This window comes from Plecotus auritus, assembly GCF_963455305.1.
Source record: "Plecotus auritus genome assembly, chromosome: 7".
Classification (NCBI taxonomy): Eukaryota; Metazoa; Chordata; class Mammalia; order Chiroptera; family Vespertilionidae; genus Plecotus; species Plecotus auritus.
In genome coordinates, this window is record NC_137774.1 from 36775751 (window position 1) to 36801716 (window position 25966).

At 43.7% G+C, this 25966-nt stretch overlaps 1 protein-coding gene across 1 annotated transcript in view; it reads right to left on the reverse strand.

Annotated features, from left to right (window-relative positions):
- SMYD4 (SET and MYND domain containing 4) overlaps positions 1 to 25966 on the reverse strand; it is a 39173-nt gene that overhangs the window by 8421 nt on the left and 4786 nt on the right. Inside the window, exons 3-5 of the mRNA XM_080679515.1 lie at positions 20187 to 20331; positions 15712 to 15801; positions 7308 to 8472 (exon numbers count right to left, since the gene is read on the reverse strand). Of these exons, the coding sequence (XP_080535641.1) occupies positions 7308 to 8472; positions 15712 to 15801; positions 20187 to 20331 (1400 nt within the window). The remainder of the gene's footprint in view (positions 1 to 7307; positions 8473 to 15711; positions 15802 to 20186; positions 20332 to 25966) is intronic.

Consider the following 25966-nt stretch of genomic DNA (forward strand, 5'->3'; position numbering starts at 1 on the left):
AGAGAACTAATAAGAGGCAGGTTTTGACAATGACCAAAGAGACAGGTGACATACTGGAGGAGGAGGCAGAGAACTTATACAAGAATAATAGCCGTAGGGCAAACAGAAACATCGCACCACTGGAGTTTTACTACAACTGCAACATTCACTTACCTGGAGGCTGACTGACAGCACACCTGCGTGGGTTTTTGTAACAGCCATAGATATCTCAGGAATAGGCACAACATACAGGGAAGCTGGGGCATCCAGAAAAGGCCTTAAATTGTGTTCAGTGGCCTTGGTTTAAGTACGAGGAAATCATATTTCCAACAAAACTGGTTGCTATATGAAAGATATTGGTACTTAAAGGAAAACTTTCAGTTTTCTGGAAAACTAAAAAATCATTAGATAATTGTGGCATCACTGTGTATGCCAGGAATATCAATATATCTATTTCCAAAGTCTAGGTACAAATGTAATGAAAAGAGAATATATCATGAACCATCACGTGAAAGTGTTCTGGAAAGGAAAACATGGAATAGAGGAATAATGTCTCTCTGCAGGCCATCCCATTATCTGTTGCTATGGAGGACAAGAATAGGACAAATAAAATTCACTGAGAATCCAAATGATTCCATTTCAGTAAACAATTTTACCAATTATATTGAAATCTTTCATGAGCTTCTCCTAAGTGCTTAATGAACTCTAGTTTCCCCTCCTCCCCCTCGCCCAATGCCTCCCTCCTGGTGTACGTGCTAATGAGCAGTGAAAATGCTAAAAGGTAGGCAGCAGGAAGGAGCAGTACAGGGCACGAGCAGTTTGTGGTCTGAATAATCAGCCTCTGCATAATTAAAAGTTGACTTGCATTCCCAACTACTGATGACTGGCAATCTATATTAGAACAGCTGCTAAGACTTTCCCAGAAAACATGATCACAATACAACGAGTAATGTCAGCTTTATGAATTATTTATAGGTTATCTTCTAACAGAAGTAGGCCCAGGAACTGGGTGGGGTGAGTATTTATGCCAGAGTTGAGTCTCTCTAATTATTTCTAAAAAATTAAGTATTGATTTAAAAAAATTAGTCAATATTTTGCATTAGTCATCTCTCAGTAGATAATAGAAAGTGAGAATATGTATGTACCTTATCAACCAAATAGAATATGTGACATTTTGTGCATAAAAGAAAAAAGGAGAATGATTTTTTATTTTACCGAAGTATACCTTGCTAATATCCCTATATTTATTTTTGTTATTATTTTTTAAAGAATAGTGTATTGAGCCTGGCTGGTGTAGCTCTGTGGTTGAGTGTTGAGCCAGGAACCAAGAGGCCGCTCGTTTGATTCCCGCTCAGGGCACATGCCCAGGTTGCAACTCAATCCCCTGTGGGGGGCGTGCAGAAGGCAGCCGATAGATGATATTTCTCTCTCATCGATGTTTCTATCTCTCTTCCCCCCTCTCCCTTTCTCTCTAAAATCAATAAACATATTCATCCTATTTAATAAAAGGCTAATATGCAAACAGACTGAACTTCGGAACAACCAGAACAACCGGTCACTGAGTGTGCTGACCACCAGGAGGCGTGTGAGGAACATGGCAGATGTTGGCCACGCCGGTCACTGTCATTGGGGCGAGCTTCTGGTGATTACTGAAAATTCTTTGGAAACATCAATCAAACCATCAAACCTCAGAGGGAAGGTAGGGGAGGGTGGGGGTAAGGGGGAGAGATCAACCAAAGGACTTGTATGCATGGATATAAGTCTAACCAATGGACACAGACAACAGGGGGGTGAGGGCATGAGAGGGGGGAATGGGGGGGTAATAGGGGAATAAGGACACATATGCAACACCTTAATCAATAAAGAAATTAAAAAAAAAAAGAAAATTCTTTGCTCCCATGCGCCACGGTCCCGCCTGGTGCTCGCACCTGCTGCCGGCGCTGGCCCCACTTGCACCCACTGCTGGCACTGGCCCCACTTGCACCACAGCTGGCGCTGGAGCCGCTGCTCGCACCTGCTGCCAGTGCCCAATGCCGGTCCCAATCACTCAGCGCCATCAGCTGGTGCGAGGGGCGGCTGCTGGCCCTGATCACCCCTGAGGGCTTCTCCACCTCCTCCTGCTCCTGAGGGGCGATTGGGGCAGCAGCCACCACTCGCACCTGCTGACAGTGCTGGCCCTGCTCACACCCGCTGCTGGTGCTGGCTCCAATCACTCTGCGTTGTCAGCATGTGGGAGTGGCGGCGGCAGCGGGAGCAGCGGGAGCGGAGCTGCGGCAGACAGGGGACTGGGGCCACAGTGGGAGAGGCCGGTGCGGGGGCGCAGAGGATGGGCCAAGACCTACCGCAGCCTCGAGGCCCACAGTTCCTTTCAAGGTGCAAGAATTCATGCACTGGGCCCCTAGTGTATATATAAAAAAGAAGTAATCAAGGATCCCAACTGAAAGTAGATTCCTTGGTTGTTGAAGAGTGGAAACAAAGGGCAGTGAATTGACCTAAATCTATATAGAACCTCATTAAGCCTTGTTATGAAGAGAATTCAGCTACATCACCCATGCGCCAATCCCACTGAGGTAGAACCACACATACCAAAGTCTAGAATATCATCAATGGTCAGTTCTCACCCTTCAGTACCAAAGAGAGGTTTCTGAGAAACTTGGATTAAATAGGATTTATGCAAAGATAAAAACATACATTTTTGTAGGTTTTTGTCAAAGTCTATTCCAGTTAACACTTTAATCCTTCTTCTGTGCTACTAATGGAACAGCTGCTAATGAAATTCAATGAGAACACTAAATTGGGAGGTGCTAGAACCCCAAAGAAATAATAAAAAGGGATATAATAAGATTAGAAATATGAGTAGACTAAAACAAAATTTGATTGACTTCAAAAATGAAAGTGAACATTGCTGGTGGGCATGTAACTGGTCCAACTTTCCTGGAGAGCAATTTGGCAATATGTATCAAGTGCCTAAAAATGTTCATATGAAACATATTTGAGCCCTGGACGGGCGACTCAATTAGTGAAGTGTCATCCTGGGCACCAAGAGGTCACTGGTTCGATTCCTGGTCACAGCACATACCTAGGTTGTGGGTTTGATCCCCAGTAGGGGGTGTGCAGGAGGTAGCTGATCAATGTTTTTCTCTCTCTCTTCCGCTCCCTTCTTCTCTAAAACCAATAAAAAATGTATTTTTAAAAAAGAGTTGGTTACTTTCTGCCATTATAATCTGGAAGCCCATATACTATTTTTTATATTCAGAAAAATAAAACAAAATGTAAACAATACTTTTAAAAATGCTAGTGCATGTACCCAAGGGAAAATATAATTCTGGGAAAATACTCAAAAGATGTATTTTAGAAGGTAGCAATGGCTCAAAGCAGCAAAAGAAGGCAGAGAAAAAAATGGAGTCTAGCTTGCAATGTGATTTTGTAGTAACATGGGATGAAGCCAGTGCTATTATTGTATGTCCTACATGTGCTACAGGATGGGGAAGAGAGCCTTACCCCAAGACACCTCTAGTGAAACACCTATATACCACATAACTTGACAGCTGAACTAAAATTAAAGCTAAGACTCTATAAACAAAAGGTTGATAAAATTCTATATTACCTAATATGAGATCAAAGAGCTAAGCCACATTTAATACTAATCTGTCTATAAAATTCAGAAAAATGTAATGGACTGATTAAATCGAAAGACATTACCTGCTAAAATGGAGATCATATGATAGAAGTACTGGAAATAGCATTTCTTTTGTAATAATAGGTCTGTTGTTAGTACATTCATATTAGAGATGTCAGTTACGATGCTGGGCACATCCAAGCTCCCCATCTACCTTAAACAGGCTTATCTCTACTGGCTCATTAAAACAGGGCTGAGCTGGGCTGTGTCTAGAAGTGGCCCCTAGGTTCCTGGCCACCTGACCAGTGGACAGCCCAAACACAGGCTGGCCAACAGCTTATGTTAGCATTGTGTGAAAAGTTGTGCTCGGCCGGATTCCTCTCTTGGAAATTTAAAAAAAGAGAATAATAAAATTTGTCCACTGGAAAGAGAAGAGACAGAGTATCTGAGTCACATGAGTGAGCTAAGATTCTGATACCTTAACTATAGGCCCCGTTCTTTCTGCAGTCTTGTTTAACGATTGTTTCAGTTTTCCTTCACAATAAAAAATAGAGTAATAGGGTTTTTAATTTTAAAGTATTTTTATAAACAAACATGTCATCTTCACAACTCCTAAAAGTTATGTGGGATTAAACTCCCTTCTCGGCCCCCCTCCCCCTCTTTAAAGATGAGAAAACGGAGGCAGAGTGAGATCAAATCATTTGTTAAGGTCACATAGCTTCTCAATGGCATAATCATGATCATACAAGACCACTGTGTTTTCCCATGAAACTACCTGAGGTTTATTTTATAGTTCTTTCTCCACAAACAGCTACATCAAGAACAATACTGTGGCCCTAACCAGTTTGGCTCAGTGGATAGAGCATCGGCCTGTGAGCTGAAGGGTCCCAGGTTCGATTCCGGTCAGGGGCATGTACCTTGGTTGCGGGCACATCCCCAGTGGGGGGTGTGCAGAGGGCAGCTGATCGATGTTTCTCTCTCATCGATGTTTCTGACTCTCTATCCCTCCCCCTTCCTCTCTGTAAAAAAATCAATACATTAAAAAAAAAAAAAAGGGAGAAACCAAGATGGCGGCATAGGTAAGCACCTAAACCGCTGCCTCCCACAACAATTTCAAAACTACAACTAAAAGACAGAACGGACACCATCCAGAACCACAGGAAAGCTGGCTGAGTGAAAATTCTACAACTAGAAGGAAAGAGAAAAGCTCACAGAGAATTGGAGGTACGGCAAAGGGTCTTTGTGCGCGCAGAGAGGAAGGGCGGCTGAGAGCCTGGCTGACTTTCTCTGGCGGAAGGGGGAAGGAAGCCCCCGACCGCACTGAACCCCAGTTCTGACTGCACTGAACCCCAGTTCCAGGCGAGCCCCTGGGGACCCACGCTCTTGTGGGGGGAGTCTGGACTCTCGGGCGGAGACTCGGGAGCTGGGGAAGGCAGAAGTCTGAAGGCGCGCGTGCCAGTGCGCACAAAGGCTGCGGAGGTTGCCACAGGCTTTCCCTACTGGAAGGGAGTCAGAGGCTCCTGACTGCACTGAGCCCCAGTTCTGACTGCACTGGGCCCCAGTTCCAGGCGAGCCCCTGGGGACCCATGCTCTTGTGGGGGGAGTCTGGACTCTCGGGCGGAGACTCGGGAGCTGGGGAAAGCAGAAGTCTGAAGGTGCGTGTGCCAGTGCGCACAAAGGCTGTGGAGGTTGCCACAGGCTTTCCCTAGTGGAAGGGAGTCAGAGGCTCCTGACTGCACTGAGCCCCAGTTCTAACTGCACTGGACCCCAGTTCCAGGCAAGCCCCTGGGGACCCACGCTCTTGTGGGGGGAGTCTGGACTCTCGGGCGGAGACTCGGGAGCCGGGGAAGGCAGAGGTCTGCGCGTGTGCGCAAGGGCAAGGCTGCCGCGAAGCCAAGACTGTCTGCTCCGCCCTGAGACTCCACCCCATCCAAGCCGAGCACAGAGGCTATTGCAATTTGGCAAGTCTAATCCTATAAGGCTGTCTCCAGCACCGAACTTCTCCCAGCATAGACGCAGCTGATCCTTACAGCCAACTGGCCTGGAGGTCAGTTCCTCCCAGTGATACCAACAACAATGAAGACTTAACTACAACAAGGCTGTACACACAGTCCACAAAGGGGTGCACCAAGAGTGTCCACCTCAGGTTAACTGGGGAGGCCGACCCACTGGGCCATGTAGGAAACCTAGCACACAAATTTACCCTACCAACTCAGGGAAGCAGTGAAAATGCGGCGTCAAAGAAACAGATCACAAACGAAAGAAATGGAGGAAAACAAACGACTGGATATAGAATTCAAAACCACGGTTATAAGGCTTTTCAAGAATATCCTAGAAAAGGCCGATAAATATAACGAGACACTCGAAGATATGAAAAAGGACCAACTAGAAATTAAACATACACTGACTGAAATAAAAAATATTATACAGAGACCCAAAAACAGACTAGAGGAACACAAAAATCAAGTCAAAGAATTGAAATACAAAGAAGCAAAAAACACTCAACCGAAAAAGCAAAAAGCAAAAAAAAAAATCCAAAAAGTTGAAGATAGTGTAAGAAGACTCTGGGACAACTTCAAGCGTACCAACATCAGAATTATGGGGGTCCCAGAAGAAGAGAGAGAGCAAGATACTGAAAACCTATTTGAAGAAATAATGACTGAAAACTTCCCCCACCTGGTGAAAGAAATAGACTTACAAGTCCAGGAAGCACACAGAACCCCAAACAAACGGAATCCAAAGAGGACCACACCAAGACACATCATAATTAAAATGCCAAGAGCAAAAGACAAAGAGAGAATCTTAAAAGCAGCAAGAGAAAAACAGTTAGTTACCTACAAGGGAGCACCCATACGACTGTCAGCTGATTTCTCAACAGAAACTATGCAGGCCAGACGGGAGTGGCAAGAAATTTTCAATGTGATGAATAGCAAGAACCTACAACCAAGATTATTCTACCCAGCAAAGCTATCATTCAGAATTGAAGGGCAGATAAAGAGCTTCACAGATAAGAAAAAGCTGAAGGAGTTCATCACCACCAAACCAGTATTATATGAAATGCTGAAAGGTATTCTTAAAGAAGAGGAAGAAGAAAAAAGTAAAGATAAAAATTATGAACAACAAATACATATCTATCAACAAGTGAACCTAAAAATCAAGTGAATTAAAAACCTGAGGAACAGAATAATCTGGTGAATATAATAGAATCAGGGGCATAGAAAGGGAGTGGACTGATAATTCTCAGGGGGAAAGGGGTATGGGGGGTTCATGAAGAGACTGGACAAAAATCATACACCTATGGATGAGGACAGTGGGGGGGAGGTAAGGGCAGAAGGTGGGGTGGGAACTGGGTGGAGGGGAGCTATGGGGGGAAAAAGGAGAAACAATTGTAATAATCTGAATAAAGATTTATTAAAAAAAAAAAAAAAGAACAATACTGTGCCTGGCCGGAGGGGCTCAGTTGGTTGGAAGCATTGTCCCATGCACCCAAAGGTTGCTAGGTTGATTCCTGGTCAGGGCACATATCTGGGTTTCAGGTTCGATCCCTCATCGGGGTGCATGTGGAAGGCAACTGATCGACCGCCATCCCTCCACCCCTTCACTCCCTGCTCCTGCTCGGCTTCCCTTCTCCTAGCATGTCCTCGGGTGAGGAATGGGGTGAAAAAAAAAAAAAAAAGAACAATATAGTGAGCAGAAAAGTTTCCCTTACCTGTTTGCTGTATGGTAGTTATTGCCTGAGCATTACACTGTAGCTGTAACATGTGTCTCAGCATGGCCACTCCCCAACTATGCAACTCTTGACACATCGCAGGAACCACTGCTGCTTTGGGCTGAAAGGATTTCAGACTTGTTGTGCGGGTCTGCAAACTGGCTGCTTCCAGCTGCCTGCACAGTGCAGCAACACTTAGAGCGCAGAGGAATTTGTGCTCTGGGCCATGATTTTTAGTGTGGGGCAAAAGGTGCAAGACAGCATTATAATTACTTTCATACTTCCCGTTAATATCACATCCAGGAATTGGGGGCTCAACTGTTTTGCCATTTTTCTCACTCTCCCCTCCCAGGTCATGACTGAGTGTTTGCACCAGATTCTTGCTTTCAGGTAAACAAATGTCCCTGTTACTCATCTCATCACAAAGCTTCCTTGTGACTTTGCCAACATCCTCACATTTAGCTAAGAGAGTTGCCCTCAGGGCAACGTGGCAAAAGACCCCCAGTGTGAGAAGCAGCCCGCCTAGAGAACACTCTACCCTATGGTAGAGATCCCAGGCCTGCTGCATACACTCTTGGCTGCAATACTTGGCATAGCTGCATCCCTCACACGGAACCGTGGCCAAAGTGTGCTTCAAACACCGGTGACAGTAGAGGTCCCCATTGGTAACTCTGGTATCCCACTTGCTCTCCAGGCCGGCACGTAGCGGTGGCATTTCTCCTGGGTTAAGGACACTCACGAAAGCATCCTCTTTCACCAGGAGCTCTCCAGGGAGAATATCCTTTGTGGCGATCAGATTGCGGCCTTTTAAAGGGTCTGTGCATAAAGTGACAGATGATGATGCACAGGAAATCTGTTCATTCTCTTCCCTTAGGTTCAGATCCTCAAAGTCGGTGGTTAGAGCTGCTGGGAAGGTTCCTGTGGGGGTCTCCTTTTCTTGTACCTTCATTCTAAGACGACAGAGGGTACTCTGCAGAATTTGGAACTGGGAAGCTGCTAGGGTTTGTCTGTCACTGAAATTACTTTCAAGATCACGGATGATCTGGCTTGCCTCCTGTAGTCTCCCCAGAGTCACCAGACACTCTGCCTTACGTAACATCATCTTGAGTTGCAATCTTTCTGGATACCCATGCATCTGTGCTCTGGTGATGTCTTTAAGACATGTCTGAAAACAGAAAGGAAATCCCAAAATGATTCTTGGTCCCTACTCTTCAATATTACTGAAAGTCTTAACAAAAATCTAGAGGAAAATGGATTATTAAAAAGGGAGCAATTGCAAGTATGTGCTTATTTCTTTAAGTCATATTCTACCATGTGATCTTTTGAGTGATTAGGAATCCATGCTTAAGAGATTATATTGAACCACCTTATTAAACATTTATGTTTTTCAAGAAAAATAGTCTTACAGATAGAAGAATTATAGTATGGTGATCAAGACGGCAGGGCCTGCATTCCAGTACGAACTCTGCTTTTTACTAGCTGCATGACTTGTGCAAGTGACTTAATTACTCAGTGTCTTAGTTTTCTCATCTGAAAAATAGGGAAAATAATCTCTCTCGCTCATAGGGCTCAAATAAGGATAAAAATAAGGTAATCTATCTAAAGTGCTGAAATGAGTGCCTGGAACATTGTATATGCTCAATATGTGGTAATCATTACTATAAGAAGGGAAATAGAAATAACCAATACAGGGAAGTTAAAAAGGGTTAAATGTTTCACAAGTTCTTCCAATCACTGTCTTCAGTAGTCCAGGACTTCCTTGTTTACGACCCAGAGTCTTGCTCTTCTTTTTTAGTCCAAAGGGCAATAAGTGTAAACTTGTAATTACTAAAATCATTCTTATTCTAGTGCATAATTTAAATTTCCGTGTAATTCTGAAATGGATGTACCAAAGTGGCAATTTAGAGCTTATCCTTGGACCTCAAGTATGGAATGAGAAGAAACCCACCCCCACCCAAAACCCACCCTCTCACTTATATACACAGGCATTTTGGTGCCACTTTTATTTTTCCACTCAAAATGCATATTAAAAGTGAGCTATGACTCATACAACTTAATAAAAGGAAGTTAAACAACCCGATCAAAAAATGGGCAACTGACCTAAATAGATACTTTTTGAAAGAAGACAGAAGGAAGGCCAAGAGACAGAAAAACCTGCTCAAAGTCACTAATCATCCGAGAGATGTAAATCAAAACAACAATGCCATACCATCTCACACCTGTCAGAATGGCTATCATCAACAAATCAACAAATGACAAGTGCTGGCATGGATGCAGAGAAAAAGGAACCCTCATGCACTGCTGGTGGGAATGCAGACTGGTGCAGCCACTGTGGAGAACAGTATGGAGTTTCCTCAAAAAACTAAAAATGGAACTCCCATTTGACCCAGTGATCCCACTTCTAGGAATATGTCCCAAGAAACTAGAAACAAGAATCAGAAAGGATATATGCACCCCTAGGTTCATAGCAGCACAATTCACCATAGCTAAGATTTGGAAACAGCCTAAGTGCCCATCAGCAGATGAGTGGATTAAAAAACTGTGGTATATCTACACACTGGAATACTATGCTGCGGTAAAAAGGGAGTTCTTACCATTTGCAACAACATGGATGGAGCTGGAGAGCATTATGCTACGTGAAATAAGCCAGGCAGAGAAAGATAAATATCACATGATCTCACTCATTTATGGAATACTAGAGGCCCAGTGCACAAAATTCGTGCAGGGGGGTGTGTGTCCCTCAGCCCAGCCTGCACCCTCTCCAATCTGAGACCCCTCAAGGGATGTCTGACTGCCCGTTTAGGCCCGATCCCAGTAGGCAGTCAGACATCCCTCTCACAATCCAGGACTGCTGGCTCCCAACTGCTCACCTTCCTGCCTTCCTGATTGCCCCTAACCGCTTCTGCCTGCCAGCCTGATCACCCCCTCACCACTCCCCTGCCAGCCTGACTGATGCCTAACTGCTCCTCTGCCAGCCTGTTTGCCCCTAACTGCCCTCCCCTGCAGGCCTGGTCACCCCTAACTGCCCTCCCCTGCAGGCCTGGTCACCCCTAACTGCCCTCCCTTGCAGGCCTGGTCCCTCCCAACTACCCTCCCCTGCTGGCCTGATCTCCCACAACTGCCCTCCCTTTCAGGCCTGGTCCCTCCCAACTGCCCTCCCCTGCTGGCCATCTTGTGGCAGCCATCTTGTGTCCACATGTGGGCAGCAATTTTGTGTGCTGGAGTGACGGTCAATTTGTATATTACTCTTTTATTAGATAGGATAGAGTCCTGGTGCCTGGGAGGGGGGCCAGCTGGTTTGCCCTGAAGGGTGTCCTGGATCAGGGTGGGTGTTCCCTTGGGGTGTGGGGCGGCCTGGGCGAGGGTCCTGTGGTGGTTTGCAGGCTGGCCATACCCCCCGGCGACCCAAGTGGAGGCCCTGGTATCTGGGGTTTATTTATCTTCTATAATTGAAACTTTGTAGCCTTGAGCAGAGACCAAGGCAGGCCAGGGATGCGGAAAGCTTGGCTTCCTCCTTCGCCAGGGGCAACTCATTCCTCCTGCTCTCTCCAGATCTGTGGCTGCCGCCATTTTTGTTGGGATTTATTTATCTTCTATAATTGAAATTTTGTAGCCTTGAGTGGAGGCCTGGGCCTCCAGGGTGTGCGGAAAGCTTGGCTTCCTTCATTGCCAGGGAAACCCAAGCCTCCTGCTCGCTCCATGGCTGCAGCCATCTTGATTGGGTTAATTTGCATACTCGCTTCTGACTGGCTGGTGGGTGTAGCAGAGTAATGGTTAATTTGCATATTACTTTTATTAGATAGGACTAGAGGCCCGGTGCACGAAATTTGTGCATGGATGGGGGTGTCCCTCAGCCCAGCCTGCACCCTCTCCAATCTGGGACCCCTCGAGGGATGTCCGACTGCCCGTTTAGGCCCGATCCCACTGGACATCCCTCTCACAATCTAGGACTGCTGGCTCCCAACTGCTCACCTGCTTGCCTTCCTGATTGCTCCTAACCACTTCTGCCTGCCACCTTGATCACCTCCTAACCACTCCCCTGCCAGCCTGATTGATGCCCAACTGCTCCCCTGCCAGCCTGTTTGCCCCTAACTGCCTTCCCCTGCAGGCCTGGTCACCCCTAACTGCCCTCCCCTGCAGGCCTGGTCACCCCTAACTGCCCTCCCCTGCAGGCCTGGTACCCCCCAACTGCTCTCCCCTGCAGGCCTGGGTCCCCCCCCAACTGCCCTCCCCTGCTGGCCTGATAGCCCATAACTGCCCTCCCTTGCAAGCCTGGTCCCTCCCAACTGCCCTCCCCTGCTGGCCATCTTGTGTCCACATGGGGGCAGGATCTTTGACCACATGGGGGCAGCCATCTTGTGTGTTGGAGTGATAGTCAATCTGCATATTACTCTTTTATTAGATAAGATAGAGGCCTGGTGCATGGGTGGGGGCCGGCTGGTTTGTCCTGAAGGGTGTCCTGGATCAGGGTGGGGTTCCCTGGGGGTGTGGGGCGGCCTGGGCGAGGGGCCTGTGGTGGTTTGCAGGCCGGCCACGCCCCCTGGCGACCCAAGCGGAGGACCTGGTATCTGGGATTTATTTATCTTCTATAATTGAAACTTTGTAGCTTGGAGTGGAGCCAAGCCTCCTGCTCGCTCCTTGGCAGCAGCCATTTATGTTGGGATTTATGTATCTTCTATAATTGAAACTTTGTAGCATTGAGTGGAGGCCTGGGCTGGCAAGGGCAGGCGGAAAGCTTGGCTTCCTCCATTGCCAGGGAAACTCAAGCCTCCATCCTGCTCTCTGTGGCTGCAGCCATCTTGGTTGGGTTTATTTGCATATTCCCTCCTGATTGGCTGGTGGGCGTGGCTTGTGGGTGTAGCGGAGGTATGGTCAATTTGCATATTACTTTTTTATTAGATAGGATAATGAACAACATAAACTGATGAACAAAAACAGATCCAGAGAGAAACCAAGATGGCCACATAGGTAAACACCTAAACTGCTGCCTCACACAACAATTTCAAAACTACAACTAAAAGACAAAACGGACATCATCCAGAACCACAGGAAGACTGGCTGAGTGGAAATTCTACAACTAGAAGGAAAGAGAAAAGCACACTGAGACTTACAGGAGCTGCGGAAGGCAGCGGTACGGAGGCTCACGCATGGAGAGGGATGCGCAGGCGCACAGAGAGGGCTGGCAACTGAGTACGCGGCTGGCTTTCTAATCAGGAGGGAGACAAAAGCTCCCAACTGCTCTGAACTCCTGTTCCAGGCGAGACTCTGGGAACCCAGACTCATTCGGGGAGAAACTGGACTGTCTGGCAGCGGGCGAAACTTGAGAGTGGCTTTCTCTCAGAGGTGCTTGCAGCAATTACTGTGGGACACTGAGACCCAGGGGCCTCTTAGGGCAGGGCTGACAGGAAGCCATTGCTGTTTGCTCCGCCCTGAGACTCCGCCCCATCCAAGTTGAGTGCAGAGGCTTTTGCATATGAATGGCCTGGTCCTTTGAATTCTAAACTTACCTAACAAACTGCAGCTGAGTCAGTGAGACCCAGAACATCCAAAAGAAGGCCCAAGGCCCCACAGCAGCTTGCATTGCTTCACAGCTGGGCCTCATCTGGGCACCTCCAAACCCCAAACAAAAAAGAGGAATCTGCAGATCTCTCCGTAGCTCCTGCTGGGTGGCCTCAGGCAGAGGCTAAATTAGCACCTCCTTGGAGATCCAAGAGCCAGTGTACCCAGGGGTCAGAGTGGGACCATCCAGATTACAACTCCTCAGATCCATAAGGGACACACTCAGGGGGCAGACTCAGTGAGCACCAAAGCCCCACTGAAGCCAGTCTTGTCTCATAAGGGTGTCTCCAGCACAGAAGTTCTCCCAGCATAGACACAGCTGATCCTCACAGCCAAATGGCCTGGAGGTCAATTCCTCCCAGTGATACCAACAACAATCAAGGCTTAACTACAACAAGACTGTGCACACAGCCCACAAAGAGGTGCACCAAGAGTGTCCACCTCAGGTAACTGGGGAGTCTGAGCCACTGGGCCCTATAGGACACCTAGCACACAAAGCCACTCTATCAACTCAGGGAAGCAGCCAAAATGCGGAGCCAAAGAAACAGGTCACAAATGAAAGAAATGGAGGAACGCAAACGACTGGATATAGAGTTCAAAACCACAATTATAAGGTTTTTCAAGAATTTTCTAGAAAAGGCCGATAAATTTAGCGAGACCCTCGAGGATATGAAAAAGGACCAATTAGAAATTAAGCATACACTGACTGAAATAAAAAATAATATACAGAGATCCAACAGCAGACTAGAAGACCGCAAGAATCAAATCAAAGATTTGAAATACAAAGAAGCAAAAAACACCCAACCGGGAAAGCAAAAAGAAAAAAGAATCCAAAAACTTGAAGATAGTGCAAGAAGCCTCTGGGACTACGTCAAGCATACCAACATCCGAATTATGGGGGTGCCAGAAGAAGAGAGAGAGCAAGATACTGAAAACCTATTTGAAGACATAATGACAGAAAACTTCCCCCACCTGGTGAACGAAATAGATTTACAAGTCAAGGAAGCACACAGAACACCAAACAAAAGGAATCCAAAAAGGACCACACCAAGACACATCATAATTAAAATGCCAAGAGCAAAAGACAAAGAGAGAATCTTAAAAGCAGCAAGAGAAAAACAGTTAGTTACCTACAAGGGAGCACCCATACGATTGTCAGCCGATATCTCAACAGAAACTAAGCAGGCCAGATGGGAGTGGCAAGAAATATTCAAAGTGATGAATAGCAAGAACCTACAACCAAGATTACTCTACCCAGCAAAGCTATCATTCAGAATTGAAGGGCAGATTAAGAGCTTCATGGATAAGAAAAAGCTAAAGGAGTTCATCACCACCAAACCAGTATTATATGAAATGCTGAAAGGTATTCTTTAAGAAGAGGAAGAAGAAAAAGGTAAATATAAAAATTATGAACAACAAATACATATCTATCAACAAGTGAATCTAAAAATCAAGTGAATAAAAAATCTGATGAACAGAATAAACTGGTGAATATAATAGAATCAGGGGCATAGAAAGGGAGTGGACTGACAATTCTCGGAGGGAAAGGGGTGTGGGGGGTGCAGGAAGAGACTGGACAAAAATCGTACACTTATGGATGAGGAAAGTGGGGCGGGGGTAAGGGCAGAGGGTGGGGTGGGAACCCGGTGGAGGGAAGCTATGGGGGGAAAAAAAGAGGAACAATTGTAATAATCTGAAGAATAGAGATTTATTTAAAACACACACACACAAAAGAACAGATCCAGAGGCAGAGAAACATCGATCAGAGCCTCAAACCTCAGGGAAGGTAGGGGAGGGTGGGGGTAAGGGGGAGAGACCAACCAAAGGACTTGTATGCATGCATATAAGCCTAATCAATGAACACAGACAACAGGGGGGTAAGGGCATGAATGGGGGGAGTTGGGGGATAATGGGGGAATAAGAACACATATGTAATACCACAATCAAGAAAGAAGTTAAGCCGAAACCGGTATGGCTCAGTGGATAGAGCGTCGGCCTGCGGACTGAAGGGTCCCGGGTTCGATTCCGGTCAAGGGCATGTACCTTGGTTGCGGGCACATCCCCAGTGGGAGGTGTGCAGGAGGCAGCTGATCGATGTTTCTCTCTCATCGATGTTTCTAGCTCTCTATCCTTCTCCCTTCCTCTCTGTAAAATATCAATAAAATATATTAAAAAAAAAAAAAAAGAAAGAAGTTAAAAAAAAGTGAGCTATGTTATTGCAGGAAGCATCTTGAACATGCTCTACTTTTTTTTTTTTTTTTAAACACACAAGTAAATAGTTTGCAAACACTTGGAACCTGAAGTATTATTAGCAACTTATCTCACAGCTGATCTCAACACTGAGAACTGCTGACCCACTGGATATAGTCCAATGCCCTGTGGAATGTGCCATCTCTTATCAACCACCACTATCCCACATAATCACATCTGACATGTAAAATGAATCAGGAGAAAGAACAAGTTTGGGAGGACATCAATTTGCTTCCAATTCAACTAATTGCAGCATGGCTCAATTTTATTTTTATTTATTTATTTTTAAATAGAATTTTATTGTTTTCAGGGAGAGGAAAGGAGAAAGAGAGAGAGATAGAAACATCAATGATGAGAATCATTGATTGGCTACCTCTTGCACGCCCCCTACTGGGGATCAAGGCCGCAACCAGGGCATGTGTCCTGACCGGGAATTGAACCGTAGCCTCCTGGTTCATAGGTCCATGCTCAACCACTGAGCCACGCTGGCCAGGCTCAATTTTATTGTTCTAAGTAGAAGCAGAGACAAAGGTCTAGTCCTCCAGCAAACCTCCTCCAGTTCCTCTCCAATCACACCAGGCATCCTAATACTCACTTCATACTGGCCCAGGCGGAAGAGGGCTGCAGAGCGATTGGCATAACACAACGAAATGTCCTCAGTGTTTGGCCTTGAATGCGATACTCCCTGCAAAGCAATGAACCAGTTAAAGGTATAAATGGGGAATAGCATCTTTAAACTATTTTGTTTTCAGATAATAGGGGCTCTACTACTAAAGACTGGATGCAATTAGGAAATTTTACTGGATTTCTTTGTGCTTCACCTGCCTTCATTTCTATCTAGTTTTGAGCAAAGCTGCGATGAGCAAGTGAAGAAATAAATACTCAAAGCACTTTGAAGGTAACAGCATCAGACACAGCTTCTTCAGGCACAAAGAATACTAAAGGTAAATGAAAAGCGAGGAGCATAATCCTGCACATAACAAAGAGTGAGCGGCACAAATAGAAATTCACAAAAGAAGAAGCACTAATGATATATGGGAAACAAATGGGTAATTCATAGAGAGATAGCCAAATATATGAAAATGAAAGCAAAGAAGGGCCACGTTTGTTCTACCACCAAGGATTAATAATAAAAAGGGTAGCATCTCAAAGCACTGGAGAAAAGATGGAAATCATTCACTAAAAAGTATTGGGGAAAATAGCTAGCCACTGAGGAAAAATAAAATTGGTTCTCTATATATGATAAAACTTTCAATAGGATAAATTCCAAATGAATCAAAATCTTAATATAAAAAAATGAAAATATAAGAGCACTGGAAGAAACCACAGAAATAGTCTAAGGGGATGTTGCAGTGAGGAATACCTTTCTAATTATGACACAAAACCCAGAAGTCATAAAAGGTTAATAAATTTGACCACATAAAAATAACAAATTTCTTTACAATAAAAACCGATAAAAGCAATATCAAAAGACAAACACTGAACTGGAAGAATATATCTGCAACTCATATTACAGGCAAAGGGCTCATTTCTTTACTTTATGAACAGTTCCTACAGATCAATAAGATGACAACCAATAACTCAATTGGAAAATAAGTAAATTATATGAACAGTTCTAATGGGAAATATAAATGGCTCTTAAACATATAAAAAATACTCAACATCATTCATAATCAGCAAAATGCAAATTAAAACTTTACTGAGATTCCATTTTTTTACCTATCAGTTTGGCAAAGAGAAATAAAATTGCTAGGACACTGAGGTGGTAAAGAAGAGGAATAGTAATTATTCTCATGTGTTGCTAGTGGAAGGGTAAATTGATCTCATGATTATAGAGGGCAATTTAACTATACAGATCCATTGACCCAGCAATTTCTCTTCCAAGAATTTATCCTACAGATATATATTTATCCTATAGATAGGTGCAAAATAACATACATGCAAAGTTTCGCATCACAGAATTGTTTGAAAGAGCAAGATAGAAAATGACAAATATTTGCCGAAACCGGTTTGGCTCAGTGGATAAAGCGTCGGCCTGTGGACTGAAGGGTCCCGGGTTCGATTCCGGTCAAGGGCATGTACCTTGGTTGCGGGCACATCCCCAGTGGGAGGTGTGCAGGAGGCAGCTGATCGATGTTTCTCTCTCATCGATGTTTCTAGCTCTCTATCCCTCTCCCTTCCTCTCTGTAAAATATCAATAAAATATATTTAAAAAAAAAAAAGAAAATGACAAATATTCATCTATAGGACATCAATTAAATGTAAAAATGATCTTAAGATATTATTAAGTGGCAAAAGGACAGTGCTAAAGACTGTATAAAAAGAGTGTGGCCCTATCCAGGTAGCTCAGTTGGTTAGAGCATTGTCCCCATACACCAAGGTTGAGGGTTCGATCCCTGGTCAGGGCACATACAAGAATCAACCAATGAATGCATAAATAAGTGGAACAACAAATCGATGTTTCTCTCTCTCTCTCTTTCTCTCTCTCTCCCCTCTAAAATAAATCAATTTTTAAAAAGTTTGTGTGTGTGCAGGAGTGGGAGATTATTTGTATTATTTATAGAGGCCAAAGTAGCTCTAGAAAGATACATTTAATACTGTATCTTCTGGGCATGGGAAATGAGGTGGCTGGGGACAGAGGAAGTAGACTACACTGTATAATCTTGCACTTTTTGAATTCTAACTACATAAACACATTTCCTATTCAAAAATACCTTGATAAAATAATAATCCAGTGTTGCTTAGGATATAGAGATATGAGTATTCCCATAATCTGCTAAAGGGATGTTAACCAATTCTCTCCTGGAGAACAATTCAGCATCGAGTACCAAATGCCTTAAAAAATTACACTCAACTGACCCAGCAACTGCGCTTCTGGGAACTCAATCCTAAGGAAATAAGCAGATGTGTACAAATATTTACATAGGAAGATGCTCCTTGCAGCTTTATGATACCAAACAATCTGCCAACATTAGATGTTAAATCAAGTGTAGTTCTCTGTAATGGAACACTAAGCCAGCCGTAAAAAATCATGTTCTAGTGGAAAATTTAATAACATGAGAAAATGGTCACAATAAATTATAGCGAGGAAAAAACAGGTTACAAAACAGTAAGTACAGCATTATCCCAATTTTGTAAAAGAAAAACGTATTTTCAGAGGAAAATGTGGCTGGATGGATATAAGCAAAAATGTTAACAATGCCTATCATTGGCTATGGGATTTCTTTATTCTCTGTGCTTCTCTATATTTTCCAAGTAAACATATATTGTACTTGCAATCAGACAAAAGCAACAGCTATTATTATAAAAAAGAAAATCACGCCAAAACCGGTTTGGCTCAGTGGATAGAGCGTCGACCTGCGGACTGAAGGGTCCCGGGTTCGATTCCGGTCAAGGGCATGTACCTTCGTTGCGGGCACATCCCCAGTGGGAGGTGTGCAGGAGGCAGCTGATCGATGTCTCTCTCTCATCGATGTTTCTAGCTCTCTATCCCTCTCCCTTCCTCTCTGTAAAATATCAATAAAATATATTTAAAAAAAAAAAAAAGAAAATCACTTATTAAAAATTGCAAAGTATCATAATCACCAAAATACTAGCTTCATGAAATAGGAAGGTCCGTCTCTCTCCACATCCAGTCTTTTTTCAGTCTGATTTTACTTTTTAGTTTATGTGTTTTTCTTTCTTTCTTTTTTTAATGTTTTTATTGATTTCAGAGAGGAAGGGAGAGGGAGAGAGAGAGAGAAACAGCAATGATGAGAAAGAATCATGGATCAGCTGCCTCCTGCACGTCCCACACTGGAGCTTGAGCCAACAACCCGGGAATCCAACTGTGACCTCTTGGTTCATAGGTCGTCACACTTAACCACCGAGCCACACAGGCTGGGCTTATATGTTTTTCTTGAACAACTTCCATGGGATCACATTTATGGTGCACACACATAAAGTGGAAGAGATTAACTCTGAAGAAGAACTAAGCCACCTATCATTACATCTAATGAGTTCTAATTCTTCAGCAATCACTAACACATTATTCAGCTAAATACTTGGTTACATCACATTACAAAGCAGGGCTCTTTAGCAATTATCGAAGCTGCTGCTGTAGGTCTGATAGGCCTGCTAAAGATTCACAGTAATAGTACACTTCCAAATTTGCACTCTTTTTTGTTGTTTTGTTTTTTGTTAATCCTCACCCAAGGATATTTTTCCATTGATTTTTAGGGAGAGTGGAAGAGAGAGGGCAAGACAAGAGAGAAACATTGATGTGAGAGAAACACATTGGTTGGTTGGCTCTTGCACAAGCCCTAACCAGGGCCCAGGCTAGGGAGGCGCTTGCAACCAAGGTATGTGCCCTTGACTGGAATCAAACCCGTGACTCTTTGGTATGCAGGCCTACACTCTATCCATTGAGCCAAACTGGCCAGGGCTACACTCATTCTTTTAATATACAAGATCACAGACCTGATGTCAGGGAGTGATACATCTTACTTTAAATTTATATTTATCTTTTAAAAGTTATGGAAGGAAATCTTTTAGGAATCTTGTTCCAGTTCCTACCATGAAGGAGGAAAACAACAGCAAAAGGTTGATAAAAGCCAGTATTCCTCCTCAAAATCTAGATTATTGATGATTAGTGTAATTTTAAAATACTTGTTGATAACCTTCAAAATGGAGTTCAACTGGGCTGTGGCAATTGAGCTTATTTTCCTTTCTAACTTCATCTAAGTCACACTGTGGCTAACCAAAAATCTAGCCGCTCTATCAAACAATAGCCTCGTTTAGACAAAAATGGCATACAATTCCATGAAAGCTGACAGACATGAACAAGGTAGGGGAATGGTCCAATACTACTGCTATAGGGTGTATGAAGGAATGTTGAATTCAGGACATACAATACAAACTACCCTTTGTTTCAGAATATAGCCAACAGTGGAATTCTGTCAGTTTTCGTTTTCAAATCCAATCCACAAATTATAGACAAAGCTACCACTGCTACACAATTAGGCATTTGAAGAAATATGCCTAGTTAAATTGTTGAAATAGCCCCTTCCCATTGAGCTGGGAGTGTCTTACCTTAGTGTACAGCACTGTGGCTCCCATATAATCCTTCTCCTGAAATTTTTTGTTTCCTTCTTCTCTGTAGAAAAGGGGAGCACCGGGGTCCTTTCCCACCAGGTAACCTCTAGCAAGCTCTTTTAAAAACATCTCATCCTGAGGTCTTTATGGAGAAAGAAACAAAAAAAACCCCCAACACATTTCAAGGAAGGCTTTATTATTTCAAGGAAAACTCTTAACCATTGTGTTAGGGGCAGAAATAGGATATTGGGGACTAGCTACAATGATAAGAAATATTAATCATGTTCTATTAACCATGATGGTTCTGTTCTGCTTAGAGAAAGCACATTTAACTTGGCTTAGAGTTGCACGCCCTGGGACATGGTAGCTAACATAGGAATGCAGTCCATCCTCCTTTCGAGAGAACTGCCTGTCATTATGGAAAGATTTACAACCTCGTGGCTGAAACAATCTAGTCCTGGAGGCATCTGCTCTTTACAGCCCCCGGCCCTTTGCCTGTAATCTGGTCCCAGAGTGCCCAGAGGCAACCCCTCAAACCCTCCCTCCCCCCCGCCCCTGCCGCTAGCCTGCATGACTGGTAACCTGTAATGATTATCCATTCCTACTTTCCCATGCCTGTAATTCCTACTTTCCTATGTAATCTTTGCCCTTCTACCCAATATAAGCAGCTGGCTTATAGGGAGGGTTAGAGCAGATTTTTGTGGATGATATGCTGCTCTCCCCTACTGCCAGCATTACTGGAATAAATACTCATAAATGATTCAACCCTGTCTCTGCTCAATTGGCTCAAGCAGTGACAGGCAGTCCGGACCCCTTGGTTGTCTGGTTACAATTGCACTTGAAAATGATGATCTGCAAATCACTAGGACACAAGAAGTTCTATTATGTAATGTGATGGGGGTGGGGATCCTGTGGTCTCAGAGACTTAGGGACTGGAATTTCTATTTAGAGGATGGAGGGCTAAATTTTTATTCTTTTTAAAATATTTTTTATTAATTTCAGAGAGAGTGAGGGAGAGGGAGAGAGAGATAGAAACATCAATGATGAGAAAGAATCATCGATCAGCTGCCTCTTGCATGCACCTTAGTGGGGACCAAGCCCCCAACCTGGGCATGTGCCCTCACCAGGAATTGAACCATGACCTCCTGATTCATGGGTTGATGCTCACCCACTGAGTCGAGCCAGCCAGGCAAAAATTTAATTTTTAATAAATGTAGCATTTTGAAGCAATGGGGAAAGGATGGACTGACTATTCAATAAATACTGTGAAAAATTTATCTGGAAAAATACAGCCAGTACTCTCTCATGTCATACAGAAAATTAAGTTCCAGATGGATTAGAGCAGTGGTTGGCAAACCGCGGCTCACGCACCACATGCGGATCTTTGGCCCCTTGAGTGTGGCTCTTTCACAAAATACCACGGCCTGGGCGAGTCTATTTTGAAGAAGTGGCATTAGAAGAAGTTTAAGTTTAAAAAATTTGGCTCTCAAAAGAAATTTCAATCGTTGTACTGTTGATATTTGGCTCTATTGACTAATGAGTTTGCTGACCACTAGATTAGAGAACTAAAACAAAAACACAAAACTAAAAAAAATGTTGGAAAAAAAAGGATATTTTTATAATCTTTGAGTATAGTAGACTATCCTAACTAAGTAAGACACATAACCCAGAATCCAAAAGAAAATGAGACATGGCTGTATAGAAGTTAAACATATACACACAATCTATATATATAAAAGCCTAAGTGACTGTTACGGCAGAACGACCGGAAAGACCGGTTGCTATGATGCTCACTGACCACCAGGGGGCAGACGCTCAATGCAGGAGCTGGCGAGTGCAACTGTGGTGGCGGGAGCCTGTCCTGACTCTGTGGCAGCACTACTGAGCAGTGGCAGCAGGCGCAGCGGGCCAGGATGAGTGTGAGCGGTGTGGCACCTGGCCCTGGTTTGGGCTCCTCCCTGGCCACCTGCTGCTTGGTGCACTGCTACATCCCCAGAGGGGTCCTGCACTGTGAGGACTGTGAGGAGAAAGAAAATGAATACTTGGGTGCATTAGAGGGAAACTACCAAAAAAAAAAAAAAAAAAAAAAAAAGAAAAGGCAGAGAACATCTTAAAAGTAGTTGGAAGAAAACCGGCAGGCGGACATCCCCTGAGGGGTCCCGGTCTGCAAGAGGGAACAGGCCGGGCTGAGGGACCGCCCCCATGCACAAATTTCGTGCACCAGGCCTCTAGTTTATATATAATGCAAGACACTGTAAGTGAAATAGATAAATAATAAACTAAAAGAATAATTTGTAGCATATATAACAAAGAATTACACAGCCAGATTTACAAATTAATAAGAGAAAGACAGATAACCCACTAGAAAAATGGGCAAAAGGTAGAAATGAACAATTCACAGTTAATATATAAATGGGTGGTAATATTGGAAATGGTGAATTACTTTACTAGTAATCAGAAAAATGAAAATAAAACAAAATTATTTTGTCCGTGTGGTTGGCAAAATTAAAAACTGTTGCTTTTAATGTTGGTGAGGACATGGGAAAGTGATTTTCATATGCATTTGTGGTAAACTGGTAAAGCCTCTTTGGAAGACAATTTTGCAGTTTTAATTTTAAATGCTCAAACCATTGATGCAACAATTCCTCTTCTCAGATCCTATGTTAAGTTCTAAATGTATGTACAAAAACATATATAAAAGTTGTTTACTGCAGCACTGTTTGTAATAGTAAAAAAAAGAAAAACAACATAGAAATAACTAATTGCCCATGATCAGGGAAAAGAATAACTAAATTTGCCATATTACACTAGCAATACCATGTAGTTGCTAAAAAGATTACGGTGTGATATTGGAAGAAACCTCACAGAACAAAACACATAATATAATTTAACTGAGAATAAAAAAGATATGTGCATATTTATCTACAAATGAGAATACATAAAAAGAACTAGAAAGACACTGTGTTAGTTGCTGGCACAAAGATAAAATGCCTACCTTGAACTTGAAATATATGTGTTTATGTGTCTGCATATAGATGAGGTCTTCATTTATGTGTCATATTTAGCATTAATATGTGTCAGTCACTGAACTAAGAGCTTTATACACATCATCAAACTGTCATTCAATCAGTATTTGAGTTCCTGTGTTTTTGGCACTGAACTGCTCTTGTCTAAAGAAAGACAAACAAATATTGACAAGGTCCTTGCCCTTATGGAGTTTATAGTCTAGTAGTGAAGACAGATATTAATCAAATGACTACACAAATATAAAAAGGAAAGGTATGCAGTGTTGTAAATGTATAAAAAATGAACATGTTCTAGCTGGTTTGGTTCAGTGGATAGAGCGTCGGCCTGTGGACTGAAGGGTCCAGGGTTCGATTCCAGTCAAGGGCACATGTCTGGGTTGCGGGCTCCATCCCCAGTAGGGGGCATGCAAGAGGCAGCCAATCAATGTTTCTGTCTCTACCTCCCTCTACCTTCCTCTCTGAAATCAATAAAAATATATTAAAAACAAAATGAACATGGCCCAGCTGGGATCCAAGGACAGCTTTCCTGAGGAAAGATTTATATGATTCTGAAGGATGAGCAGAAGTTAATTAGTTCTTAGGGCATGGTGGAGTAGAGAGGAGATAGAAAAAGAATTTCAGACAGAAGAAATATAAGTGGAAGCCATGTGGTATGAAGAAGCATAATGCATATCAAGAATTGAAATAAGGGGGAGAAACCAAGATGGCAGCATAGGTAAACACCTAAACTGCTGCCTCGCACAACAATATCAAAACTACAACTAAAAGACAAAACGGACACCATCCAGAACCACAGGAAAGCTGGCTGAGTGGAAATTCTACAACTAGAAGGAAAGAGTAAAGCACATTGAGACTCAGAGGAGCTGCAAAAGGCTGAGGTACAGAGCTGTGCACGCGCGGAGAGGACGGGCAGCTGAGTGCGTGGCTGGCTTTCCAAAGCGGGAGGGAGATGGAAGCTCCCAACTGCGCTGAACTCCAGTCCCAGGCGAGACTCTGGGAACTCAGATTCATTCGGGGGGAATCTTTTCTGTCAGGAAAACAGAAAGCACACTGAGACTCAGGGGAGCTGCAGAAGGCAGAAGTCCGGAGGCGCGTGCGCGCAGAGAGGACTGACTGCTGAGTGCACAGGCGGCTGAGTGTGCGGCTGGCTTTCTAAAGCGGGAGCGAGACGGAAGCTCCTGACTGCGCTGAACTCCAGTTCCAGGCGAGCTTCTGGGAACCCAGACTCATTCGGGGAGAAACTGGACTGTCTGGCAGCGGGCGAAACTTGAGAGCAGCTTTCTCTCAGAGGTGCTTGCAGCGATTACCGAGGGACACTGAGACCCAGGGGCCTCATAGGGCAGGGCTGACAGGAAGCCAAGGCTGTCTGCTCCACCCTGAGACTCTGCCCCATCCAAGCTGAGCACAGAGGCTTTTGCAATTTTGCAAGTCTTGTCTCATAAGGGTGTCTCCAGCACAGAAGTTCTCCCAGCATAGACACAGCTGATCCTCACAGCCAATTGGCCTGGAGGTCAATTCCTCCCAGTGATACCAACAACAATCAAGACTTAACTACAACAAGGCTGTGCACACAGTCCACAAAGGGGTGCACCAAAAGTGTCCACCTCAGGTACCTGGGGGAGGCTGAGCCACTGGGCCCTATAGGACACCTACCACACAAAGCTACTCTACCAACTCAGGGAAGCAGTGAAAATGCGGAGCCAAAGGAACAGGTCACAAATGAAAGAAATGGAGGAAAGCAAATGACTGGATATAGAGTTCAAAACCACAATTATAAGGTTTTTCAAGAATTTCCTAGAAAAGGCTGATAAATTTAGCGAGACCCTCAAGGATAGGAAAAAGGACCAAATAGAAATTAAACATACACTGATTGAAATAAAAAATAATATACAGAGACCTAACAGCAGACTAGAGGAACGCAAGAATCAAGTCAAAGGTTTGAAATACAAAGAAGTAAAAAACACTCAACCGGAAAAGCAAAAAGAAAAAAGAATCCAAAAACTTGAAGATAGTGTAAGGAGCCTCTGGGACTACCTCAAGCGTACCAACATCTGAATTATGGGGGTGCCAGAAGAAGAGAGAGAGCAAGATACTGAAAACCTATTTGAAGAAATAATGACCAAAAACTTCCCCCACCTGGTGAAAGAAATAGACTTACAAGTCCAGGAAGCGCACAGAACCCCAAACAAAAGGAATCCAAAGAGGACCACACCAAGACACATCATAATTAAAATGCCAAGAGCAAAAGACAAAGAGAGAATATTAAAAGCAGCAAGAGAAAAACAGTTAGTTACCTACAAGGGAGCACCCATACGATTGTCAGCTGATTTCTCAACAGAAACTATGCAGGCCAGACGGGAGTGGCAAGAAATATTCAAAGTGATGAATAGCAAGAACCTACAACCAAGATTACTCTACCCAGCAAAGCTACCATTCAGAATTGAAGGGCAGATAAAGAGCTTCACAGATAAAAAAAAAAGCTAAAGGAGTTCATTACCGCCAAACCAGTATTATATGAAATGCTGAAAGGTATTCTTTTAAGAAGAGGAAGAAGAAGAAAAAGGTAAAGATAAAAATTATGAACAACAAATACATGTCTATCAACAAGTGAATCTAAAAACCAAGTGAATAAAAAATCTGATGAATAGAATAAACTGGTGAATATAATAGAATCAGGGGCATAGAAAGGGAGTGGACTGACAATTCTTGGGGGGAAAGGGGTGTGGGGGGTGCGGGAAGAGACTGGACAAA